General features: G+C 40.7%; 1 protein-coding gene across 1 annotated transcript; it reads right to left on the bottom strand.

The window, feature by feature from the left end:
- Positions 1-1,027: 1,027 nt before the first annotated feature.
- Positions 1,028-9,450, bottom strand: OLFML1 (olfactomedin like 1). Its single transcript, XM_054635767.2, has 3 exons — positions 9,000-9,450; positions 6,477-6,765; positions 1,028-3,461 (listed from the first exon to the last, which is right to left on the bottom strand). The coding sequence occupies exons 1-3, from the start codon at positions 9,123-9,125 to the stop codon at positions 2,683-2,685; spliced, it is 1,194 nt and encodes a 397-aa protein (XP_054491742.2). The 5' UTR covers positions 9,126-9,450; the 3' UTR covers positions 1,028-2,682.
- Positions 9,451-15,064: the final 5,614 nt, after the last annotated feature.

Here is a 15,064-nt window from a genome sequence, read left to right as displayed (position 1 = left end):
TTTTTCCCTTTGTCGTCTGGGAGTTAACCAAATGTCTCTTCTGACTTTCTCAAAAATATGTGCTTGTGTGCTATCAGTTATGAAAATTAACGAAATCATATATATTTCAGAGATTGCCAGGAAGCTGGAGGAGAATCCCTGCCACCTTTTTCTTACAAGAATGTTCACTGATCAGCAGAGCACACCATATTCACAGATGTGAATCCCTCACCTGTCACCGGTGCTGTAAGCCCAGAGATGCTGCTGCCACCACAGCCACAAAATTCATGTGCCACCTCAACCCACAGCCTGTTTCCCAGCTTGTTCCCTGATGCAGCACCAGTGGCCAGGTCCATGTTGTGCTCCAGGAAGAGTGTGAGCGATGCTGAAGTGATTTAAATTGTTTTTTGTCTTTTCACAGCCAAGGTGAAGTGTAGGCAGTGAAACTCCCAGATGGGACACCAAAATATCCATGGGGATTGAGAAAAACAAAAGCAGTTCCAAAGGTTTCATCTTAAGACTAGAAAATAGAGCAAGAGTGAACCTCAGACTGAGAAGTGCTACCCCAGCTCCACCTCCAGGGCTGAAGGATTTTCCTCAGTGCCTCCCAGAGACTCCTTGTGTGGTGCTGACACAGTGGCCCCTAGGATGCCAGCTCCTATCCTGCCCTGTCCTTGGGGCTCTGTGCAGAGGACATGGGATGTCCTCACACTCCTGGCACACAGCCAGGGTGTGGAAAAGCAGGGCCCAGGCAGGGATTGACAATGAGCGGTTGTTTTACAGAGTGCTGGGAGCTCTTGTGCAGGCTGGCTGTGCCTCCCTTTGCTGCTGATGGGATGTCTGGGTGCTCCACCCCCTCTTGGGCTTTAGTTCATCATGAAGTTTGGATTTCCAGGGCAGCAAGGCTCAGAGAAGACCCTGCCTGAACTTTTGAGGGTTGCACATTGAAATCTTTCTGCAGAATAATGACATGGGCTTCCTCTGCTGAGTAATAGTATGGCACAAAGACATCCCAAGAACCCCTTTTCTAAAAAGCAGATTAAATCCATATTTGCATGCAAAGAGTTTATTTCCTAAATAAAGGAAGTTACACATCCTTTCCAGTAAAAGTTCTCACAGAGGCGGCTGATACCATTTTGTATTTACATGTTTGTAATTTTACAGAGGAAGAATAAAAGGCCAAACACTGCCTTTAAGCCAGGAAAGCAGTGCCAGCCCACATCCCTGGCAGCCTGGGGGGAGTGTCTGTGGCTGTGCACCCTCTGTCTGCTGTGCTCCACTCACTACCCCTGCTCAGAATGATAAAGCTCCTTGTGCTGAAGGCAGAGTGTCACTGGTGCAGCCCAGCAGTCTATACACTCCTAATTGTATCCTGGAACTCCTTTTCAAAATCATTCCCTGATGTCTGGCTGTTCTCTGGAAGCTATTTTTAAACAGAACAGCTCTCTCAGCGTAATGAACAAAATGAGTTTTTCTGTAGCAACAGCTGTGGATTGCTTTTCAAGTACCATTATTTGTGGTTTTTCAGAGGGGATTTTTTGTTGTGTTTGTTTGTTTGTTTGCTATTGGACATGCTGCTGCCATTAAAATAAATAAAAAATACAGTCTATACCTGTATTTTGCATTAAAAGCCTTTTTTTTAACATTATTTAACATTTTTAACATTATTTTTGAGAAAAAAATACCTGGAGTCTATCTGTGATTCACAAACCCAGGACTGAGCAGTGCCGTGCCCTCACCTGCAGTGCTGTGCTCACCTGAGCCACCTTTTCCTGGAGGTGGAGGATAGGATGAGAAAGATTCTGCTGTAACCAGTGGGAGTGACTTGAGACATTGGGGAAATGCCTCACAAGTAGATGCTGAAAGAGACCTAATGAGAATAACACCAAAGAGTGACATGTAAAACCTTTAAAAGTGGTGTGTGACACAGAGTTCACCTAGGAACATTCCTTCTGACACACAAACAGCAATATACTCAAAAATGGTGAGAAGTGGTGACTTGAAGCTGAAAAAAGTAAATATTTGGCTGCAACTAATGTACTAGCAGGATCCACAGTGGTCTGTACAGCTATATGGGTAAGAAGTGTGGAATTTTCATGGAAATACTCTAGAGGTTCAAGGAATAGGAGTAGCCTTGATGTGATGTATGAGAGTTCTATGTTAAATATAAATTATGTTTATGGGGCTCTATATTCCTACACTTTGTTGTAAAATAAACCTCTCCTGTTAAAACTGATATCTAATTTCTCTGGAAGCATGTGATTTTATATTGCTTACTAGAAGGCTTTCTATGGTGATCTTCAGAGTAGGAAAGGTTGTCAGACTATGTTTTGGACAGGAAGGAGTTCTGATTTGATTTCCATGGCATTGAAACAGAAAACATAGTTTCAATAGGAAGAGAATGTGTCAGAAATGGGCTATTATTTCTTTTAACTACCCTTAGACTTTAATTTTGGAGGTGGGGGGTGGGGGGGGAGAGGGGTTGTGTATGTGTGGTATTTAGTCATCATGTAATTTATATTAATTCAGTCTTCACATATTCTTTATTGGGCATTAAGATTACTGGGGTACATAAGTCTTAAGTTCCGTAAAATGGATGAAAGTTGTAACAGCTGGGAGTAATGCAATTTTAACACACATAAAAAGGCTGTGTTGACCTGGGACTGATGGCTTTTAGGTCTGCTTGAAAAGCTGCTAAAGGTTTTAAACTTTCTGCTCTGTGTGAAGTTTGTAAATGATCTGGGATCCATCACCCCAAGCAAAGAGCTGCCTCTCTTTGGGATTGTAGTGTACGCTGGAGTGGCCACCCTGGCGTTTTGGGAAATGCAGTCCTGGGTTTGTGTGAACATTCAGAGCACCCAAAACATCATAAACACACTGGATGCGGGAGGAGCCCCCAGAAGGAGAGTTGTAGACCACGTGCAGGGTGTTGCAGGCCATGAAAGCTGCCTCAGCATCCCTGCTGCTGCAGGGTGTGTCCCAGCTGTGCTCCACCGCCATGGCCATGGGGTTGATTTTGGTGAGGACAATGTTCCCCCCGGTCTCTGGCTCTGCATGGAGGGCCCACAGCCCCTGCTCATCCAGAGCCAAGTCTATTTTTGTCTGTGGAGAGAGCTGGTAGGCAGGAATCCTCCCAGCCCCTGGCAGCAGCATCTGGTCAGCTACGTTCCTTCTCTGGAGGTGGAACTTCACGATCTCGTTCAAGGAGCCGTGCCTGTGGTAGAAGAGGAAGCCCTGGTAGATGACGTGGCCAGTTCCTTCCCAGGGCATTGGCAAGGGGACTCTGCGAGCCTTCAGAGTCTGGTTGTTCTCCATGAAAGCCATGATATTTGCAAATTCCAAAATCACATTGTTCACAGAGCCACTTAATAAATAAATCTTGGCATGCTTTTTGCCAGGATCTTTCATCCAAGAGCCATGCTTTCCTCCAGTTTTCTTAACTACCTTCAGGGACCTAATACCTGCAAGCATGTGGTCACAGCCTGCAAGGAAATAACCAAAGACAAAGAAAAATAAAATTAGAATATCTGTAAATTTTCTAGTTTCCTTTCTTTGAATTACTTAGTTTCCTTTTAATTCATCAATATATCAGTAAAGGTGTCAGCAGTGTGGCTCTGGTAAGTAGTGCTAAAAATGGTTTTATGTGATATTATATTTGAATAATATTTTAGTATATTTGAATATATTTGAATAATATATAAAATAACAATATATATATAAATAAAAATATATAATATATATACTATATTCTATAATGATTTTACAATAATATATATTAATATATAATCTATAATAATATATATTATATTTGAATAATATTATGACATTATTATTATATATTCCTTCTAATAAAACTGTAGTATCTTCATCTACCTGTAGAGTGTTGGGCTTTGTTCTATTACACCAGTGTTATCCAAAACATTTGGATGTTTGTGTGTCTGAGAGGAGACCAAGAGCACAGTTAGTGATTTTGTGATTAGTCTTGTCTGTCCTTTTACAGGGCTATAATTTTTACTTTGGAGAACTGACTTCTGGTTTAGATCAACACGGTAAAGTAATCAGATTTATTTCCTGTTGGAGGCATACAAATTAAAATCCATTATTCACATGTATAGTATTTTTGATTCAGGACTGGTCTTATCCTCAGATAGCCTCTTTTTTATGCATTTATAGTATAAATCGAAACAAAAAGAGATCAGCATAACTGAAAGCCAAAAAACTGGGCTATCTTCCCATTCACCTTCCCAACACCTGCACACAAAGGAGCAAGAACAGAATATAGATCACACAAGCAGGCGTGTGCATGCACTGAGGTGGCCTTTGAAGGAGCTGGGGTGGTGTCTGTGCTACCAATTCCTGTGCCAGAAGCGTGGCTGGTGGAACCATCTTTACCTCCCTGTAGGTTTAAAATTGGCCTCAACTGGCCACAGCTCTGGCTTCTTCACATTTTCTGTGCACTCTGCAGGGACATTTCAGACCAGAAAGCACCAAGCCTGGGAGGACTCGGGCATTTAGACTCTGAGATCTTTATCAAGCAGCATCCTTTCCAGGAAAAAAACCCTAAAAACTATTGCAAAACATATTAACCAAGCTTGTTTACCAAAGGCACTCATAAATTACAGGGCACAGCATTTGAAGTTGAAAGAATTGCTTTCAGTGGAGTGCAGCCATTTCAGTAAACAGGACAAACAAAGCTCTAAGGCAGGAAGTTCTGGCAGCAGATGAAATGGAGAAAGCAAAATCAGCCCCCCTGCTTTGCCTGATAGGAACCTATTGAAGCCAGTGGCAAGACTCCAGTTGCCTGTAGAAAGCAATCTTTATGTAATTTGTGTGCACTGATACCGTCTAATCAAAGCTTTTGGATATTGCTGCTACAGAGTGGATTTTTTTCCCTGAGAGTCCTCACTCTGGAAGTGGCTTCCGTGAGCAAGCCACAACAGCTCTCTCAAACCTAACATTTATTGATTAGATAGATTAAAAAAAATTAAAGGTGCTGAATCAAAAACTCTAGGCAGCCTTAGCAGCATCTTCCTCTGCAGGGGAAATAACCAGATTTTTGTCTCTGATTTCTCTGATTGTTATTTTCTGTGTGAACTTAACCCAAACACAGTAACAAAGCTGGACATAAAAACCCTCTTTTCTGCTAGGTTTTTGAAGTGACTCAGCAAAAATAATCATAGAGTCTGGTTAAGACATGAAAGCATAGAAGCAGAGCTGCTATTTTCTAGAGTTGAGGTTCTTCCTACTTTTTCTAAGTGCTGTAAAATCTGCACAGGGAATACTTTTGACATCAAATTCAATGGGAAAACCATCTGACTAGTACTGACAGTAGAGAACAAAATGAAAATAAAGTTACCATGAGCTGCTACAATAAAGTTAAAAGTAATAATTTCCAACAAAGGAAAATGTAAAGTAATTTTTTCTCCTCTGAAACTCTCAGAAAGATACAATTTTCAAAGTGTCTTAACCACAGTCAATTTAAAAATCCCCTATTTTTTTCCTCTCTGAAAAAAATGCCCAATGTCCAAAAGTTCTCTAAATGGAAAACAGAAGTATTGATATTCAGAACACTGAATTGTGGAGTATGAGGAGACTCAGAAGCAGAATAGTTGATTGCCTCTGTAAGCATCTGCCTTAATACTGATGTTTGAAAAGTCTAAGGAAGAAATTGTAAATTTATGATAAAATTAAATCAACCTAATTCTGCTGAAGTCAGTGGAACTGTATAATTGATGATGCTAAAGTTCTTTCACTCACTTTTTAAAAATTTCAATTTGAATCTCCTATTATTTACTCTTCATTTCTTACTACTATGAAAATAAAACAGTCTTCTTTAAATATGTCTGTAATACATAGTTTACATCTATACCAAAACTTCTTAAGGTAAAGATAATTATAGAATGTCATTTGTTTTAAAAAAATATAGATTGTGCATTATTCTTCATGCTAGGTACCATAGCACCAAGTTTTAAAATCAGAGGTAAGCTTAGCTGACAGCCAAGCCAGTGTGCTCTCTTATTAAAGGAGGGGACAAGGAGAGGAAGGAGACAGAGCAGTGCAGTAAAGCAGGTAAAAATTGTAGAAGTAAATTAAGTAGTTTATTAACCCATTAATTTACTTTTGAGTTGAGGTTTTGACCCTGCCTAGTCCAAAAAGCAAAGACTATTAATTCCTTGGTACAGCTGCAGTACTCAGAAATGTATTTTTCTGGGACTTTGCAACAGCACACCTTCAGGGGATTTTACCTTATTTTATAATAAAATGTAACTTCCAAAGAATTAATTTGATATGCAGTAGAATTTCTGCAAAGTAAATGTTTGAACTGTATTTTCCTCCCTCCCTCCCTCTCCCATACCTTTTTTGCATATACATGGGTTTTATAAGTCTGGTATTTACACAGCCCAAACCCCCTTGCAGATGAAAATCTCTTATCCCTGTGCCAGCATGCACACGTGGGACTGTTCACACCAAAGTTCTGAAAAACAAACTGCTCTTACTTGCATTAAGCATGAGTTTAAGTCTCTTTTTCTCCTCTGCCTCTTCCAGCAGCTGCTGTTTCAGCAGGTCCTTGTGCACCTCCACACAGGCGTTGGAATCCATGATGGATCCGAAATAGTCGATGTCCCTCTGGGCGCGCTCGACCCTCGTGAGCAAATTCTCCACTTCCCCCTCAAGCTCAGCCTTGTCGGTGCTCAGCCTTGCCAGGCGGGCCAGTGCCGCCTTGGAGAGCTCTCTGAACTCATCCACGTATTCCAGCAGGTCTTGGCTGCACTTCTCCAGCCTCCTCTTCAACCAGAACACAGGAAGAGAACACACGGACAGACATGGGTATTTTGTGTGCATCACGGCCTCACTCGTGGTTACTTTCACAACCCTGCTACTCCCTCCTGCTCAGTGCCCTGCACCCACCTATTGCGGCCCAGGGGGCTCTTGCTGGGTGTCTGTGTGAGGAGAACATCTCAGACTGGCACAGAATTCAAAAGTCTGGACAAAAATCCACATTTTTTTGACTTGACATGTATAGTTTCAGGATGACCCCAACACGGCGAATAACATGCTGTGACTCCATGGTTCAGAAGGCTGAACAAATCCTTTATTAAGCTATAATATTACACTAATACTATACTAAATTACATACTAAAGAGATATTATACTAAAAAATACTACACTATACTAAAGAAAACCCTGTGACTGTCCGGAGACAGCCAGGACACAGCTTTGACCCAAGTGGCCAAGGAATCCAAACAACCTTCACTAGTGTCCAATTAACAAATAACTTTGGGTAAACAATCTCCATAACACATTCCACATGTGCCAAACAACAGGCGCAGTGAATAGAGACAAGAACTGTTTTCTCTTCTTCTTCTCTGGGCTTCTCCCTGCCTTCCCCAGGAAAAGTCCTTGGTGAAGTTGTGCCTGCTGCTTTCTGAAGAGAGCTGTGGCCACAGACATGGTTATTCACAGCTAGATATTTTTTTTTGCTGCCTAAAGAAAGAAAAGTGCTCTGGTGAAGCAGTCTCAAAGAGTTTTCTGCAGGAAATGTACAGCCATGAGCATTTCACATGGATACACCTCTTCTGACCAAGGCAGAATCTAGTGTGGCTATTTTTCACCCATTTAAAGGTGAAAATGAAAATACTGAAATATATGCTACAGTTGAAGAAGTTTTGTGTTGTTTCTTTTTTTTTGTCTTTTTTTCCGCAAATTATTGGCTGTATTAAAAAAAAAACCAACCCAAAACAACAACAAAAAAACCAAACAACAAAAACATGCAAACACAGAAAGGCAAAAAACTATTTCTTTACACCTAAATTCAAATTATCAGTGTTTTCAAAGGTAAGTAATATGTTTCTCTGTTGCAATACAGCTGCTTCATAGGTGTCCTGAAAATAGTAGTTCAGCTGCCACTTTGGGAAGATGAGGAATTTGAGCAGATCTTTGGTTGGTTTGCTTTGTGAGCTGTGCTTTCTGTGCTATGTCCTCTCTCCCCCATTTATACAAGACCATAAGCCCCCAGGAAGTTGCTTAATTGCTTTCTACAAAACCTTTATTTCAAATGCTTTCAAGTGCTGTCATCAGTATCTACCTCATTCTCTGTCCTGTTCCTTTTGTGCCCCTTGCACCAAATGCCACAGGTTACCTCAATTTTAATGGGTGCCAAAGGAAGAGAAATTGCCAGGGGAAGCTACTCCTAGAGTGGCAAAGAAAATGTAAATCTCCATCTGCACAGTGGGAAGAGAATATCAGGTTAATCCTTCAGTGTTGAAAAGATAAGACTAATGAGGGCTTTGCACAAAAAAGGGACATCAAATCAGGCAAGTTTGAGCTTCTCTGTAAATCTGAAAATGCAAGCCAGGGGCCAGGGACTTGTCAATAATCAAAAATAAACAATATATGATTATAACACACCAATACTGAGGAGGTATTTTCCAGTACTAGTAGCTTTTTACTGTAGGAAAAAGGTAAGAACTGGTACATTTATATAAGTAATTGAAAGGAATTCAAGGAATTGAAAGTAGTGCATTTCAGTGTCTCTGATATTAAGGGTTTGTTTGAAGTACAGATACACTGCTGGTTTGCATGAGTGTGTCTTAAACTACCCTTCCAGGCTGGGATATCTGCACACAGGAGAAAAATACCTGATAAATTTCTTATCTCCTTGATAATAAATACTTGACAGCACTTCTACAGGTGAAAATAAGTTTATACTGCTCCCTAGGATGGTCTGTGACAGTTCTGTATAAACATTTGCATTTTTAGCTAAATTCAATGATGTCATTAAAAAAAATACAGATTATAACAGAATAAAAACATAACATTATGAAATTTTATCCTGCAACAAATGATGTGGTGAGTTGGGATCATTACAGTTAAAGTTTTAGCAACGATTTTACTCATTCATTGGACAAAGCTGGAAATTCACCCTCCTGATCTGATATATCACACAGACTGTCCTGGCCCCAGAACATCCACACATTTTCAAGCCTCTTTTGCTGCAGAAGGATTCATCAGGCACATACCTCCAGAGACAGAAAACGCTGGTCAATGTAGCTCAGCAGGGCTGCATCCTGCATCACGTACTGTGCTGCTCCCATGATGCTCACGAGGGATGGAACCAGCAAGAAATGGACCTGTAAGGCTACCATGGCACCAGAAAATTTTGGAGGAAAGTGGTGAATCAGTTCTGTGGGCAATCCCCAACGCTGCCAGTCCACAGTCAAATGCAATTTACCATCATCTGAAGTGAAAAAATAATAGTAAAAATTACTAAAAAGTTAAAAAATACTGTGGCTGAAAAGATTAAAAGGACTTAAAATGGCTGTTGCATTCTATCATTAAGGAAGTAACATTGTGGCAGAGGGACTGAATGTGTTTATTTCTAGGAGCCAGATGACTACTTCTCAGTTTGTGATCCTATGATTAATCCCAGATGTTCAGCACTGAGTCACATCGAGCCTGTAGGCCAAATTTTATCAAGTAATACAAATAAAAGTAATTTATTTTCCCCTCCTTTCTCCTCCCATCTGCTTTCCCATGTGACCAATCCTACAGAGTGTGCTTGGTGCAGGTCAGAGTGGATTCAGAGTGGGTGGAACACAGGGAGGTCTGGTGCTTGGTGTCTGTGCCTGTAAAACCATCTAAAGCAACTCATTTCACTTCCACTATCCAACCTATTTACAGTGGGACTGGAAACTAGACAGTAAACTGTTTTTAAAAGAAGTTCCTCCTCCTTTTTCTCTTGACACTACTTTTCCAGCTGAAAACAATACCCTTAACACAGCTCTGTGTCCATTCAGTGGAGTCTATGACAGACATCTTCTTTTGGAATAATAATTCTATTTAGTCAGACTTAAAAATTAATTAAAATTAACTTACATGAACCGACTGCATTGGAGGCAATTTGTATTTATTTGATTTCATAATTTTCCTGACTGAATGCCTTGTTTGGAAAAACTCAGGGCCATGCCAGCACTATTTGCTAGAAAACCATGTGTTAGGAGCTTAAAAAGCTCCCTTTGTAGCTGAAGCCAAGCTGGACGCCTCTGTTTCTCAGAATTCTCCACCTCTTCACTTTTCCCCCCTCCCATTTTTCTTTTTCTACATTATTTTTTTTATTTTTTCATCGCATTTACCACGCTTTCTTTTTCTTTCTAACTGCCTCATGTGTAAGCATGTGATGATTGCAGAATTCAAGAGAGTGTGTATGCCATAGCAAGCAGATTTTTTCCTCTGTGTGTTTGATTTTTGCACAGTGCTTATGTGTGCTTCGCAGGCAAATTTCACCCCAGTGCACAGAGCAGTATTCTGTATTTTAGTATTGCTTCAACCTAAGAGGGGCACACAATTTGCCAGCTCCTATTTACAGGCACAGCCAGTGATGCACAGAGAGTTTAATATTTGATTTTTCAGTCCAGTGACATTTCAGTTTACTCCAGAGCTCCTGCTTGAGGGGACAGAGAGCTTGACCTGAGAGCAGACACCTTGGGAAATCTGAATTTCCTCGACTCTGTCCTATGGAATATATTGACATTCTTTTCCACAAAATAATCAGCTGCAACACCCGGGAAGATCAACATAGGAAAATAAATCCCTTTTCTAACCTCTGAGGTGAACCTGGAACCCTTCAGAGTTGTTCTCTGAGTCTCACATCTGTCCCTGGTAATGACTGCGGAATTCAAAATTACACACTTCCTTTCATGAATGCATATTTAGAAGCCAACATACAGATATATAATTTCTTTCCTTTATCTTAAGACAGGGAAAATAATCTAAAAGGTAAAATATCTTGAACTGCTGTACCCCCTTGATAAGCCTAAACATTCTGCATATAGAGTTAGATTCTGTGAAGCTGCTCAATCATTTCTTAGAATCACCCACAGCTGAAAGACCAGAAGGATTCCTACAAATCCTAGAAATCCTTCCAAGGATTTGTACAAATGGGGGCATTCCCATGTTTATTAAACCATGATCTCGTGGCAATGGCAATGCTGGTCCATGTCCAATGCACAATTCTAGGAAGGCCACAGTACCTCGTAAAATCCTGAGCTTTGTTGGGTTTTTACATTTATTTTGCTTTGGTTGTTGTATGTTTTCCACTTCTCTTCAGCCTAGATATACACAGAAATGTTTTTTTCCCAGCTATGTATAATCTGTATAATAAACAAATATATCTATATCTAATCTATAACTATCTATAGTTATATACCAGCTATATATAATCTGTAAAAAAACCCCAAATATCTATCTATATCTATATCTAATCTATATCTATATCTATATCTATATCTATCTATATCTATATCTATATCTATATCTATATCTATCTATACCTATACCTATATATCTAATCTGTATCTAGAGCTAATCTATACTATAGGTATGTCTGACGGTGATTTAAAGCAGGATTTTTTGGCATGCCTGGGAAGACATTGGTCTCAGTGCACAGGATATTACACACTAAATGAAAAGTTTGCTTTTAACTCAAGGAACTCTTTTTCTCATGACCATTAGTCCCTTTATTTGACAGGCCTCTCAAACTTTAAAAGGAAACAAGTGTATAAATGAAGGTGAATATGCCTGTTCTTCTCCTCTCCCTGGCTGAGATGCTATCCTTTTCTTGTCAATGCTGCTTCTTTGCTGCATTTTTCCCACCTTTTTACCATTTGGTGTCTGTTTTAACAGCTGTTAGATATTTTCAAAGGAACAATAGGCATTTTCAGCTCCATCTGTGTTTGTGGTTTTGATTTCAGATGCTAGATGGAGCTTTATGTATTTTAAAAGCAATGTTGAAATCAGTTCATAGTGTGCACTTGATTAGGGGGAAGAATGACATTTCCTTAAGATATTATTTCACTCATATGATTGCATTCTATGTTTTGTTGGTTTGGGTTTTTTTATAAGTCAGTTTCTTTCTGTCATTTCAGGTGGGATAACTAGAGAAGTGCCACAATAAATCAGGTTATTTTTCCTCCAGTCCCACTCTGGTTTCTCAGCTCCTCACAGGAATCACAAGAAATTTTTCATTTTGCGCTTTGGGAACATCCCTGACTCCCAGGGCTCCCTCACCCTTTTTCCTTGGCTTTTCCTTGTCTTTTTCCTTGGCTTTTCCTGAGCCATGGATGCTGTCCTAATGCCTTGCCCTGTGTTATTACAGCCCTGAAAACAAGAGGGAATTCCCAACTCTTGTCAGATCCAAGTAGTGCACAAATACACCAGATTTTACTCCCAAACTACACACTGGCTTAAAACAAGGTTAATTATGGTTTTCATCTTTAATTAACCTCAGCATGCAAAGCAATAACAGATGAAAACTAAAAATCAGAGTCTGATTCAGAGCTTTCTACTGATTTTATACACACCTGCATCAGAATAACTGCTGCTCACCCTGATGCATCAGTGATATCCCAGTGCTTGTGTGCTCATGTGGGATTTTGTTTGTGATTGCAATTTTGTTTAGTTTACAGCTGCCTATTCTGATAGGTTTTGATGCTGGAGAATCAGACTGATGTTTTATGTTAGTAGTATAGGGAGTGTCATGGCCTACTTCTGTGTTTTCTAATTTTGTTGGGACTTGGGTCTGCAGAACAAAGTTCCTTGTTACTACTGGCCACAGGTCTAATGCAGAGATCTGGGAGGTTAGAAAATACCTTTGTCACAGTGGGAAATCAGCACTTAATTCCAGTTCTGCTCCTACCTTTTTGTTTTTCTTTTTTTTTTCCTTCCGTTTTACACCTTAGAAAGTGACTCCTATTGCTGTAGAAAAGACCAAGACATGAAGTCCAAGTGAAGTCCTTCTGTGGTGCTCAGCTGTAAAAGCAGTGCTGGGAATGGTGTCAGCCAGGAATGCAGTGATAAGGAGGAGGACTGGCAGAATTTTGGGACTCACAGAGGACTCCACTAGGTGGCTCCCAAGCCCTGGGAATTGCAAGGCAGACTCGGCTGGAACACACAGTTCCAAAGCCTCTGAGGTGGACAGAACACGCAGAGGGAAGCGTGGTTTGGGGGAGCAGAACACCAGGGAGCCAGGTGGAGGGAAAGCTCTTCCAGGCTTTAGGTCTGTGCCACCTCAAACTGGGAATTCCAGAGCTCCCTGGGACCAGCAAGAGCCCAGGATGCCTAGCACTTGCAGGAAAAACGAGTTGTCACATCAGGACTGTCTCTACGAATGAAATCATAAAAGGGAAATAAAGCTGTACTCTACTCATGTAGATTTCTTGTTGGAATTAGTGTCTGGCTTTGAAGGGACAGGTGTCTGCTAAGGAGGGCAAGAGCCTCTCTTGAAATGGAAAATGTAAACCCCCTCTCTCTGAATTATTATAATTTTGAAATTAAGGGGCTTTCAGGCAAAGATATGGGAGTAGGAATAACAGTTCATTAGTAGGAAAAAATAAAATAAAAATGCAGTAATACAAAACAACACTGCCAGAGTTAGAGCAGGAGCTGCCCCCCCGTGTGTCAGGGGGGTGGCACAGCCCCATCCCATGGGGGCTCAGCCCTCCTGCAGTGCCAGCTGTGGTTCTGCTGGAGCAGGGATCCTGCACAAGGGGGGAGTTTTCCTCTGCAGCCCCAGGGCTGCTGGAGATGGGCCTGGGCTCCCTCTGGCAATGCAGGGCAGCAGAAAGCTGCTCCTCTGGGAATGCACTGGGCAAAGGCTGCTGGGCTGTCCCAAACCTCAGATTGGATCCAGGTAGGAATGCTTGGCTCCTCCCCTAGGCGGAGCATATCCCCATTGGATGATGGAATTGGATCAGCCATGCAGGGACACTCAGTGGCCATGGACAGCAGAGATCTCCTGGAGGGAGGATTGGCTGTGGGAGAGCTAAAGAAAAAACTGCCCAATTAAAAGTTAACTGATAACTGCCCCACTCCTGACAGATGGGGACAGAATACACACCCCCAGCCACATCTTGCATTTCTAACCCAAGACAGTTGGTTAAATGGTAGAATCATGGAATATTTTGAGTTGGAAAGGACCTTTAAAATTCAGCTAGTGAAACCCCCCTGTAATGAGCAGGGACCACCTCAGCTAGAGCAGGTTACTCAGAGCCCCTTCCAAGCTGGCCTTGACTGTTTCCACAGATGGGGCTCCCCCACTTCTCTGAGTAACCTGTGCCAGTGTTTCATCCCCCTCAGTGTAAAAGATTGATTTCCTGTATCTGGTCTGAATCTACCCCCTTTTAATTAAAACCATTTAATTAAAACCATTGTCCCTTGCCCTGTTGCTCCAGGCCCTACTGAAAAGCTTGTTCCCATCTTTTCTATAAGCCCCCTATAACCACTAAAATAATCCAGAGAAATCCATCTGGACATGGATCATGAAATAGTCTGGCATAGAAATCAAATTGTGCAGTTACTCTGAATGGCCTGTTTGTTTGTTTGTTGCCAAACTCAGAATCCCACTTCTGTTGATCAAATACAATTCCTAGTAGTTCGAAACTTCAATTTGTACAACCCAGAACTAAACAAACTTTGAATTACGCAATTCAATATAAACCAACATTAAAATTTTTGCTGCTTTTGGTTTGTTTTCCAGTAAGGAATCTGCTCATGAATATTGTCACTAAAATTCGTTTTGCTTGAATGTTCATGTTCATTAAATCTATTCACAAGAGTGCAGTAGTCAAAATGACATTGCTTTAAATTCAGAGTATTTACAGGAAATGATTATGACATTTTCCTATCTCATTTCAGTTGAGAGTGCCTGGTGTGGTTTTTTGGTTATGCTTCTTTTTCAAATGGGCCTTTTAGGTGTGAGGCATGACTTCTGAAAAGCTGAAAAGATACTTTTTGAACTTTAAATGCCTAGGATGTTATGTTTTCGGGTTTTTTTTATTGTTTATTTGTGTTGTTTTCTTTCTTTTTTTTGGGGGGGTGGTAGACACTGACAAGGTAACATTTCATCACCTAGTGTTGTTTCATTTATTGTTGCACTGAAGAAATAGATTAATAACCAATAATGAAGTGTTGCAAAGAACCAAGAAGGGCTCTGTACATACCTGGGAAAGCTGTTAAAATTTAGTAAGTAAGTCTCCCTCTGCACTCACTAAATTCCACCAGCTGGTGGAAGAAATACATTTAGTGACAA

The sequence above is a fragment of the Agelaius phoeniceus genome, chromosome 6, assembly GCF_051311805.1.
Source record: "Agelaius phoeniceus isolate bAgePho1 chromosome 6, bAgePho1.hap1, whole genome shotgun sequence".
In the NCBI taxonomy this organism is placed as follows: Eukaryota; Metazoa; Chordata; class Aves; order Passeriformes; family Icteridae; genus Agelaius; species Agelaius phoeniceus.
The sequence above is the reverse complement of the archived record's forward strand: the minus strand, read 5'-3'. Positions and strand labels throughout refer to the sequence as shown.